General features: G+C 37.4%; 1 protein-coding gene across 1 annotated transcript in view; it reads right to left on the bottom strand.

Moving 5' to 3' along the window:
* Nucleotides 1–5574: 5574 nt before the first annotated feature.
* LOC145983067 (uncharacterized) overlaps nucleotides 5575–12324 on the bottom strand; it is a 29894-nt gene continuing 23144 nt past the window's right edge. Inside the window, exon 2 of the mRNA XM_083116342.1 lies at nucleotides 5575–6522. Within this exon, the coding sequence (XP_082972468.1) occupies nucleotides 6246–6522 (277 nt within the window). The 3' untranslated portion in view covers nucleotides 5575–6245. The remainder of the gene's footprint in view (nucleotides 6523–12324) is intronic.

The following is a 12324-nucleotide window of genomic DNA, read 5'->3' as shown; positions in this document are numbered from 1 at the left end:
CCATGGAAATTATTTATACAATTTGTCTGAGTAACGTCGTTTTCTACCTCTTGAAATTAATGGTGACTGGAGATGAAAAGACACACGTGGCAGATTGTAACGTGCTTTGAAGACAGAGGTCTTAAGTTCGAACCATGATTAAGGCATGTTTGCCCCAACACATCCATGTTATCAATTGGTCTTCATGGCCGAGTGCTTTGCATACAGCTCTATGAAACCGGAGACCCTATGTTCGATTGATTGATTGATTGATTTACTTTATTTTACTTCGCTTCTTGTGCCATTTTTGGCTAAGTTGCAAATATGAGGGAGGCCTCCCAGATGGCGCAGTGGTAGCATCGTCGCCTTGTGATCAAGGGTTCCCGGGTTCGATACCCGGTAGAAGCGCATACTGGTTCGGATCCCACTTTAAACTGTAGGTCCAGTCCCGATTAGCCTTACTGTGCATAAAGTGGACTTCAAACACAAACTCAATCAATCAAACTCAATCAAATATGGGGATGAGTGACGATATGATGAAATTAATGAATGGACACTCAGAAATCCATGCCCAGGCCAGGATTCGAAGGCGGGACCCCTGGCGTCGTAGCGTGATGTGATAACCACTCTGCACCTGGGGCCGGCATCTATTTTCGAAGCTTGGGTAATATTTAAGAGCTTATTGTGTTTCTTCATTTTTTTCCGGTCACTCCAACATTCGTCCTTATCGTTGAAAGTAAACAAGAGGGATATATTATGGTCGTAAAAATAGCAAAGTTACCACATGCCTGTTACGTGCCGAAAGAAACGACCTTCTTTGCTCGTTTTCTTTTTATATTTGTTTTAGAGCTAATGACAAAAGATAGAAAAGAAACGAAAAAATGAGCAACCTATTTTCATTCATGAAGTAAATAAATGGCCAGCTGAGAACCTGATTTCTTGAGAGCTCAAAATGGACAACAAATAGTTCTTCCGAGGCCGAATGACCACAGAAAGAAACACTGTGCTAATTCCTTGATGACTCATGGTTAACGTTGCTCTGCTGTGTGGTGTTCACGACTGACAACTGTGCAGCTCTGCCTTATCTTGCATAGACTTTCGGCATTGAAGCTGCAGTGTTTCCAATTCAATATCGGTTTTTGTTTGTTTTTGTTTGTAAAAGGTGAGGCCTCAGTTAGGCCTTACTAAAGAATTACACTGTACGTACACAGAATGTTCCTGCGAACCACCGACAACCTTTCACACCTTGAAGAGGACATCAATGACAATGACTTTTCTTGATAACGTTTTGTTCAATGAGGTCCCATATCCACTCTACGACCCCTCAAAAATCGGCATTTTTATCCTGTATGTTTGCAGCCACGAATCACATTTTTCTACCGGATAACCACGAAATCTTTAGTATGCTACGGTTAGATAGGGAAGAATCGGCCTCAGTATGTTAATGCAACTTGTAGAGGGAGGTTATTTCCGCAACAACTTTGGCAGTTATGCATTTGAATCTTCGGAACGAGTCACAACTCTCGAAGCAGCTAATCAACCATGCGAGCCGCTGACGTCAATTCAACCCAGAACCTATCGCTAAGCCCTTTGCTCAGGCTCTACCCACCAACTAGGCTCGCCTGACAGACTCGCTGAGTCTGCTGGAGATGTTCCGAAAGTAATTGGACTCTACAACTTAGCGAGTCACTAAAACAGGATAAGCAACAGCACGTTAATTGAGCGTAAGTTAAAATCAGGAATATCCTTCTGCCAGCTTCTTTGCTAGCAAAACTCCGTTCCCATAGAGTACTAATGTCCTTAGTATGTTGCTAAAGGTAAAGTTCCCCGTGCGTATATAGCACCGTACCATGAACGTAGGACCCTACACATTCTCGATCTCGGCCATTTTGGAGGTGATGTGATCGGCACCATGTTCCGGCTGCCTTTACCACCGGGGTTGCTCCAGTGATCATTTATTTCAGGCTCGATGAGCCCCAGAGAGGCTTTTTGCGGAGACAAGGCCAGAATAATGCCAACCTTATATCACCCACCCCGGGAATCTAAACCGGGTCTCCCGCGTAGCAGTCAGACGCCCTACCGACAAGACTACCGTGGATCTTATGTACGAGGTTTGCAACCATGAATCTGTAGAGCATGGCTACAAACATACAGGATAAAATATGTTTTTCGAAGGCTGATAGATGACCCAAACAGGTCCTAAAGTAGCAAAAAGTTATTAAAGAAAGTTGTCTTTCTTGATGTCCTCAACAAAGTAACTAACTAACTCTCTAGCCTTCTTAAACCCGAAGGTTCATAGCTGCAGCAGCACAGGCCTTCCATCTGTCCCTATCTTCAGAAAGATCTATATACTCTTTTCCATCCCTACCGATTTCCTTTAGGTCCATCTCAACGTTGTCCCTCCATCTTCGTCTTGGCCTTCCTACAGGTCTCTTACCATCAGGTTTCCCAACAAGAATCCTGTGAACTCCTCTTTCCTCTCCCATTCGTGCCACATGGCCTGCCCACCTAAGTCTTCTTGATTTAATTATTCTAATAATATCTGGACATGAATACAAATTATGTAGTTCTAAATTATGTAACCTTCTCCACTCACCTGTCTCCTCATCCCTTGTAGGTCCAAAGATTTTCCTAAGGATCTTATTTTCAAATACTCTCAATTTATGTTCCTCTTTCAATGTAAGGGACCAAGTTTCACATCCATATAATACTACAGGCAAAATTACCGTTTTGTATATTTTAACTTTTAGTATCTTAGATATTAAACGAGAAGACAAAAGTTTATGAAGAGAGAAGTAACATGCATTTCCTGAATTAAGCCTACTTTTTATTTCCTCTTTAATATAATTTTCACTTGTTAATATTACTCCTAACATGATGTCCTCAACACGCTGCAAAATTTCGTTGGTGGTTCAAAGGAAATCCTTGTGTTGAAGGTGGGATAATAATTATGCAATATTGATAGCTATGTCGGTTTCAGTGTAGAATTTTACGAGAAATTGAAGGTGCATACATTTCCATTTTTCAAAATATAACATCCTCGCGGGTATAGTTCGCACAGGGCCTCGGACTTGCTAACGGCTGCCCTGATTCAAACTGTTTGGAATAAAGCACTTTCAGAGCGTTTATTTGCATATTCTCGTCCAATTGCACACAGAAACAACGCAATCCTTGGGAAAATTGTTCCAAGAATGGAACCAGCGCCTCAAGGGTCAATACAAACAGTATGGCGAAAAACGGGGAATAATTGTTTGATTTGGTGGTAGATGAATAGAACTAAAGTAATGAAAACACATTTTTCAGTATAGTGTAAAAATTGTTCACTTGAAGAAATGGCTTATTGTTTAACTCGTTATTGTAAATAAGCGAATAATAGAAAAGGAAATGGAAATTGCATTGTTTTTAAAAAATGGTGTTACATTCCAGTAGTATAACACCATTAAGCCTTGTGTCCATGATAATCAAAAACTCAATATGCAGACTAAGGCAGAACTTATTTTATTATAAAACATAAAACTAAACGTTACGTTTCAACCTTCTAGCAAGGTCTTCTGCAGACTATGTACCAAATACAAATGAAATAAGGTACAAAATAATAAAATTAATTCTGCCTTGGTCAGCATATTGAGTTTTTGATTCCAGTAGTGTACTTGTAACTTCCCTCCTTCAATTACATTCCAATATTGATATCTAGGGTCTGGAAGTTGATGAAATAAAAATATCAAAAAATGCTCTTTAAAATGTTCTTAAAATTACTAAAAAATGACCTGAATTTTTAAAAAATAATAATAATTTTAGCTCTTTTAAAATGAAAGCTTGATCATTCACAAATTACAAGAGAATAGTTGAATATTTTGATAAAACACGTTGTTTGGTTGTTTGAACTACCGATGCAAATGGAAAAAACGGCATTAATTGGCAATGTAGTTTTCTTTAATTTTAAGTTACATAGAATACACATGAAAGTTTTTCTGTATAGGTCACTCACCTAATTTGAGAGTGGACCTTGGACGATACAGTGGTCGACTAGCACCCGAAAATACAGCTGTGTTTCGCGAGCATCAGATATATATTTTTTTAATATTGTGACTAATTTTACTTGAAAACCACAGGTTAAAGCGATAATAGTGGCCAGCAAACCCAAAGTATTTTAAGTTTGCTTGAGAACAAAATATTACCACGATTTATTATTTAACCCATTACCAAAGATTTCAGTTAAAAATAATATTGTGCTTTTTTTCATTGACCATATTCTCGATTAATGGTATACTTGCTACAAAAAATAATTATGAAAATTATATATGTAAATTATGCTAGCAATGGGTTTAAAATTTGAAAAAGCAACAGGAAAGAAACCTCAAAACGTTTTAAAAAATGCAAAAAAAAACCCGGCAAAAACACTGTAACAGCATTGTCAGTAATCACTGAAATTTCACCAGTATGACGCATTTCTGAACATTTGTGGTTGACGACAAACTTCTATGTTAACCTCTAAAAATGCAAGAATCAAGGAGGTGATTTTTTATAATGGCATTGATACAGATGTAACAATTGTATTTATGATTTTTAGATTTTTTTATGATATTAATAGAGACATAAGAAAATTGTAAATATTCAAAATCTGTAACTTGATATAGTCACCAGATATTACAATTGAAATTATTATTAATTTTAGATTTTGCATGATATAGATGTAGATATATAATGTATATGAAAAATGTATTCAAAATTTGTAATTTGATGTAACAGTATCATGTTACATGCATGACTTATTTGTAGGACACTTGGTGTAGAGCTGGTATAACAACTTAAACCAATAAAGTATGAATGAATGAACAGATGTAATAATTTGTAAGTTTCACGTTAATTATCTTTTTAGTGTTCAAAGTTATTAACGTTTATCAAACTTAATATCGTGTAGATGAATATTGGTCTTTCCAAATAGAAGGTAAATATTGCAAATTATGTTTGAAGTGGGTTATTTGTGAAAGAAACACCATATGTTTTTTCTGCACGCATAGGACTTCGTGGAACTTAAGTTGTGGCTTTTTGCCTTGTAACAAAATGTTGAGAAGTCCGATCGAAGGAAGTTAGCAAACTTAGAACAATTTACACAAGACAGTAGGTGCGTGTCAACACTGAAAAATGAACTAAAAGCCAAAATAGGCCGAAAATGAAAAAAAAAAAAAAACACAATGGTTTATGGCTCTAAATTAAGGGAAACTGACTACCATCAGTTTTACCAAAATCCAGAAAAAAATATGATTTTTCATCAACTTACGAGCTCTACTGATAACCCTTCACAAGTAATAAGAAAAACATCATATATTCAGAATTCAGGAAATTTTAGAATAAATACAGGGAAGGGGGTCCATCATTAGAAACAAAGCAAAATTGATTGCCAAGCTATACAATAATAATTTTTGACAATCTGGCGCTATGGTTTACCCAATGAGAAAACATAACTGTGTACGTGATTAGGAAGTTTACTGAACACACATCATTGCTTTGCATCGAAAAATATATTCCTTGAGGTTATTGACAAGAACAACACACCACAGATTTTCCGTCATATCTCTTTATATTGAAGGACAAAGAAATAAACACATATTGAGTATTAAATACTTTAGAGATAAGTCTGAACATATCACTAGAATACAATTAAGTCAAAATATATAAAGAATTACATATAATTATTCAGGATTCATAGAATCCTGACATGAAAAAACAATAACACATAAAATAATAAATGCACATTATAGGGGTCAATTCTGCAACAATCATATCTTCATAATACATTTTTTTACATGTAATAACAGATAATTAGGTACTTGTAGTAGCTTCATAATAGATTGTTACTATCTCATACTGTCCGTCTCACATTCATGCTACAGAGATAATTAATATCACGCAAGTCGTCCTTACATAAACATTACGTATTAATATAATTTTACGTACTTTTATTGATATCTCTAGTTCTTAAGCACTCAAATAGCTACATAGAGACTCCTAAATTCACGTCTAGATATTCACAGACAATGTTAATCACTAAAGATATGTTAAAAAAAATATATCTTTGGGTTTTCAAAATATTCTGCTGCTGCACGATTGACTTAGAATTCTTGCAATACACATGATTAATAATAACAATAAAACAATAAAAGCTTGTTTTTTGTGCTGGCTAAGAAGTTTCACATTTCTATGTCATGCCATTTCTTAATCGTCTCGCGCACTCGGTAGGAACACAACACTCAAGTCTGCAACACTTACGGACGAGGTTGTGTGGATGGCAACACTGCTTTGTATTTCAACAACAATTGCGGAAATCGTTTTGTCGATGATCGTCCATTGTAGTGCAAGTGGCCATTTTTGGAATCCTGGGATATCCCGTTTCCCAACAGTTTAGAGTTCGTTTTGTTCTGTCTGAGGGTGTCTTCATCCAACACTACAAGGGAGGTTTCCTCTGGTTTCATGACAACCCTCCCCCTCGAAGGGGAGCATCTGATGCTGTAGTTGGTGGCCGTGCTTCTCCTGGTGGAATCCCTGGAAATTAGATAAGGAAATGAATAAACATGTGAATGTTTCTTATTTTTTTTCAATTTATTCAAACAATTAAATTAAACAACTGAAACATTTGTGTATACAGAGTGTCCCAAAATAATGTTTACAGTATTTGAACGTTAAGAACATAAGAAACTATTAGACATGAATTTTCCATTGTCTAACTCTGGCGTACACAGGATTTTTTTTCGGGAGGGGCTGCAATTGTAAAGGTGGATAGTACATAGCTAAGATATTTCGTATGTTTTGAACTTTCTACTCTCAAAAATGTCAATGGAAGGCCATTTTAAGGAGGATTGCATTCGTATATTCCCGATTTATTCATTGCATTCATTTGAAAATGTTGATCTTCTCAAAATTTCGGAAAAGCTGTATCTCCATAAGCTAACCCTCTGCGTACGCTAGTGTTGTCTAGGGTCTCACTTGTAGCACACTTCTCGACAACCTTTTAGGTCAAGCCGCGCCCTTCTACTTGTCACGTTACAAAAAATAAAGTGTATTAATGCTAACATGCCTAACCTAACAACCAAAGCATTTAGCATGAGGTCAGAAAATGTAGAGCAGAGCTTGACCAATAATGGTTGTTGAGAAACGTGTTGTGAGTGATACCCATGGGCGTAGCCAGAAATTCTTGCAGGGGGGTCGGACAAATGATAAAAGTTGAATAGTAGATAAATAATTAGTATTATTACCACGGTTACAAAAGTTATTATACAATAATAAATATTATAAACTACCAAAATATAATTTTTATTCCAAATAATAATAATAATTATCATTATATAAATAGGGAGAGACGATCCACTAAACGAGTGAATACGAGCACAACTATTTTCCATTATTTTCTTTTTGCATTTTGTGCACTTAGTATCTTAATGCATTTTGATATTAACCTTTACACGTCTCGTTCAAGAAGACTTTAAATATTAGGGGGATTTTTTTTTATAAAGTGTGTTGTGTGGCCTCTCACCTACAACTGCAATTATTAGAATTTTAAAAACTGTGAAACCATTTGTTCATTGGATGAAATGGTAGAATATAATCTTGTTCCTGTATTTTTCATTCAATGTTTTCTATCCAATGCATTTTTACTTTGATTATTCTGTTCGAATGCTAACTAAATGAACTTTATTTCTGTTCTTAACAATAAGAGTAACACACTTTCGGCTTTCTTGTATCTTTAAATGAACAATGTCAATTTCCATGGAGGGGGGGGGGGTCGTCCACCGACCCGTTCGACCCCCCCTCCCGACGCCCATGGTGATACCCAATTGTCTTCGACAGTGATTCTCAACCTTCGTGAAGTGAAGAATACAGAGAATGTCTCCAATTTCGTTAATTTTTGCTATACTAACTAAATTTTGCTTTCTAATCACGAATCTGTTGTTAAAATGCGGATGTCACGTGAAAAAATTGTATACTTATGTATATATATGTTGCCACGAACCATGCACGGGTAGCCCCACAAACCATTCACGGATAGTCCCACGAACCATTCACGGATAGCCCCACGAACTATTTCCGGTAAGGTTAGGTTAGGTTAGGCAAGCTTAGTCAAAATTTTGTTCCTAAAACAATGCAAAACAGCTGTAAAAAAATCCACTTATATCGGCTTTTTTCCATATTTCCACACGTGACCCCCGCATTTTAACAACAGATTCGTGATTAGAAGGCCAAATTTACTTAGAATACCAAAAATTAACGAAATTGGAGACATTCTCTATATTCTTCACTCGCTCAAAAGTTAATGTACCGATCCCAATAATTTAAGTCGTTAATAGATTTCTAATTTTTAAAAACCTCACACGTTCATTATTGTATATACCATTGAAATTTAATATTAATAAATAAATTATGGCATAATAATAGAGATTAGTTCCATTATGTCTAGGCTTGTTGACAAATGTGAAATTTGGTATAAATTAGTTGACAATAACTGCATCTAATGGAATCTTATAGTTTTCTCTGGCTACGTCATAAAATTAATTTGGTAAGCGCTGATTTTCACTAGCATGTTCCCGCAGAGAATGATCCCCACAGTCATAATTCAAATTTGGGGGCTGAACGGGTGACAGACCATTCTCAGCGACTTTCATTTCTCACTGGCGAGAAAGAACTTCCTCCGAACCCCGAACAAAAGACCATCCTCGAAGGCGGTTGCCAGCTCGGGCTGCAGGTCGCAAACTAGGAGAACCTCTAGCAGCCGGGTATAATTCATGCCAGTGCCCAGCGGGTGAGAAACAGTGGTCTACATTGAGTGTGTGTGAGCACGTGTAGGCATGCTGTTGATTTAGTTCCGTCAAAGCCCGCCAGGTGGCATAGAGGAGCAATTTCTTTCGAGAAACTTAAGAAATGTCGAATGGGCACCCAGATCTCCCGATTTAACACCACTAAGATTTCTAACCGTGGGAAACTTGAAAGAACGATGCGTACGTCACAAAGCCACGGACACTGAATGACACGAGGCATATGATTGAGACAGGGCCGCCGTTAGGGGTGTGCGGCGCGTGTCACCGCACAGGGCCTCGCGCTTCCGAAATATTTACATGATATTATTGAATCCTTTATTCGCATTCATTTCTTGTGCAAATGTGATCGCTTTAGAACAGAAGAAAGAAAAAAAATCTATATTAGCGATAGAAATCGATTTTGATAAGCATATGTAGTGTAGAGAAAAGGAAACATAATTGTCCAACGTGGGCTGCAAGGTGCAAGCTTTGTCCGACGAAACGCAGTTGAATTCCTTGTTTGTGGCCACAACCCACAACCTTCGGCAGATTTCCTGCCATAATCTATTGCCGAGAGAGTACAGGAACTATAACGTGATTCTTTGTGGTGAGCTGAGACCCCAGATTTTAGGGTGCACGTGTTTGGAGACTTCCCCGTTAGGATTTTACGATCTGGTAAATTGAGAAAAGATGATAAGAAAAGGATTGACCATGACAGGGAAACTTCTCCAGGGTCGATATTCCCTTTTTGTGAAAAACATCCGCAGCTAAAATCGAAATAAAGAATAAATGGGGAAATTTGAGGGATGTTTACATGATTCAACATGGATAAAATGCAGTGGGCGAGGGTGCAAATTATCCTAGTGTGGAATGCTTTATGAGAATTCTCTTAACCGGGGCTGATAGCGTCGCCCAGGTTACTCCCACTGACAGCTTCTGCCCCTCAGAAAGACTCCTGCGGAAGGCCTTAATTTGAGAACCATATAACACACTAACCACATTGACTTCGATAACGTGACTAAAGACTGTGATACACAAAAGGCAAGAGATTGTAATTATGAAAGGTAAACTAGGCCTATACAATATTTGCCTTTATTGTATTCTACAAGCACATGTTTTCTAAATTAATTCTCACCTACAACACTTTCCTAAACCATACGAAATGTTCATACCGAGTGTCCCACAAAGGGGTTTACACTATTTGAATGTTAATAACAGAGAAAGTATTACAGATACTGATGGAACTTTTTTGTATCTGGATCTGGCATGATTAGTGCTTGTTGCCATTCATTTGTTTTTCTTTAATTTCATTCAGTTGCCAGTAGTGACAAGTAATTGACAAGATGGCTGGGGACCTTTCCGTTGAGCAACGGAAATGGATTTCAAACTGTTTTTGGAAATGTGAGAACATGAAAGAAGTGCATAGACGATGGCGGGCAGAATTTGATTCTGCGCCACCGTCACGTGTAACAATTACGAAATTACACGACATGTTTGAGAGGGAAGGAACTGTGTGTGATCTGGGAAGGTGTGGCAGGAAGAAATCAGTATCGGACGAAAGAGGGATGGAAGCAGTGGTACAAACTTTCACAAGGTCCCCCAAGAAGTTCATACATAAAATTCTGCCCGTCATCGTCTCTGCAGTTCTTTCATGGTCTTACATTTCCAAAAACACTTTAAAATCCACTTCCGTTGCTCAACGGAAAGGTTCCCTGCCATCTTGTCAATTACAGGAGAAGGTCTAAATATAGGCGAAGGTTTAAATATGGGTTTCGGAGTTATCAGCGCTCCCGGGTGCTGCAGCCTGGCAGAGGCTATTGCAACTGGTTATCTGTCAAGGACAAAGGTTGCGGCGCCAATTCGCAAGAGAAAATGGTAGTTAGTTTCGGCCTTGGACGCTCTTATAGAATTGCGACCTCCGAAAACTTTTGCAGGTATGTTTTAACTCAGGGTTTTCTGAATTCTCATCTGCTTTGTATAGGTTATGATATTAGCGGTACATAAAACAAATGTGGGCTTTAAAAATGCCATGATTTGTTTGTGAAATATGTACCACAGAGAGCGAAAATAAATTGAAGAAGAAAAATAGTGTGGTGGTCGAAATATGGGCTATGACATGAGGTTTAATGTTGAGATCACATATTCAACAAATATTTGGATGTTTTTCTTAATTTCGATTTTTCCCATTCCGCGTGATTTTCAAAACAACAGATTATTCAAAAATATGAATTTTATAATGTTTTAGCGATAAATGGCTGTTTTTTTAAAATTTTAATTGCTTTTTGTGATATTACCACTAGTAGCTCATATTTAGACCACAATTTTGAAATACACCTTTGTACCATTTTTTGGAAATTGCTTTTTTTTTAAAAAAAAACTGGAGACCTTCTATACTTTAGCATGCTATTACATTTAAGTATATATTTCACAGATATGCATTTTAAAGGCAGGTGCTTGATATATTTTTTCCTCCAAAAATAACATAAAAAAGGGGGGGCATATTTGGACCTTTTCCTCTACTTGTCACTACTGGCAACTGAACTGAAATTAAAGAAAAACAAATGAATGGCAACAAGCACTAATCATGACAGATCCAGATACAAAAAGGTCTATAAGGTTATCTGTAGTACTTTCTCTGTTATTAACATTCAAATAGTGTAAACCCCTTTGTGGGACACTCTAGATTTTACAATACCAATGTGCGAACACACACACACACACATTTATGTAGTACAGAGTCATCGCCCTCCGTGGCGGAGTGGTTAGTACTTTCAAGCTACAACACCAGGGCTCCCGGGTTTGAATCTCGACTTGGGCATGGGCATTCTTTGTGAGTGTCACTTCATCAATTTCGTCTTCTCATTCATCCTCATCGTCGCGATTAGCCAAAAGTGGAGAAAAGAGACGCTAAATAACAAGATGACATTGTGGACCACAGACAAATTTTCACAGCTTGCAGAGGAAGTCAATGCGAACAACTTTCCTTGATAACCGTTTGTTCCTTGACATTTAATTTCGATTTCAGCCCTCAAAAATAGCATTTTTTTTAATTCATGGCTAGCATTTTTCCTGTTGGAAGACGGTGAACGGGACAGGATGGTCCTTAGGATATAAATATCTCTGATTTAAACTTAACGAGTCTTTAATAAGCAACAGCGTAACTTGGAGTCGAACATGAACCTCAGGTTTCTAAATATATAAAAGGTTTAACATTCCAAAGATATGTATACATTTTAATAAACGTGGAGATTTGGCCCCAGCCCCTTTGCCAACGCCAAGTTACGCCCATGACGATAAGCATCAATGCATGAATTAAGGGAAAGGGATCCTGTCTTCCATAGTATAATCCCGTTCTCATAGAGTACTGACGTATTTAGTGTGTTATTTGACAGAAAAAATATCACCTACATACACACAAGATCAGCGCCCACAAAGTGTGGAGGGTGAAAAGCAGCTGGATGATGAACCCTTCAGTTAATCAAATTTTATAAAGCAACCGTCACCTAGGCTGATTTACCTAAGCATTCCCCTTAGTGCATTGTCTCAATGTTGATAC

The sequence above is a fragment of the Lepisma saccharinum genome, unplaced genomic scaffold (assembly GCF_977018435.1).
Source record: "Lepisma saccharinum unplaced genomic scaffold, izLepSacc3.1 HAP1_SCAFFOLD_615, whole genome shotgun sequence".
Taxonomy (NCBI): domain Eukaryota; kingdom Metazoa; phylum Arthropoda; class Insecta; order Zygentoma; family Lepismatidae; genus Lepisma; species Lepisma saccharinum.
This window is presented reverse-complemented; position numbering and strand designations above follow the sequence as displayed.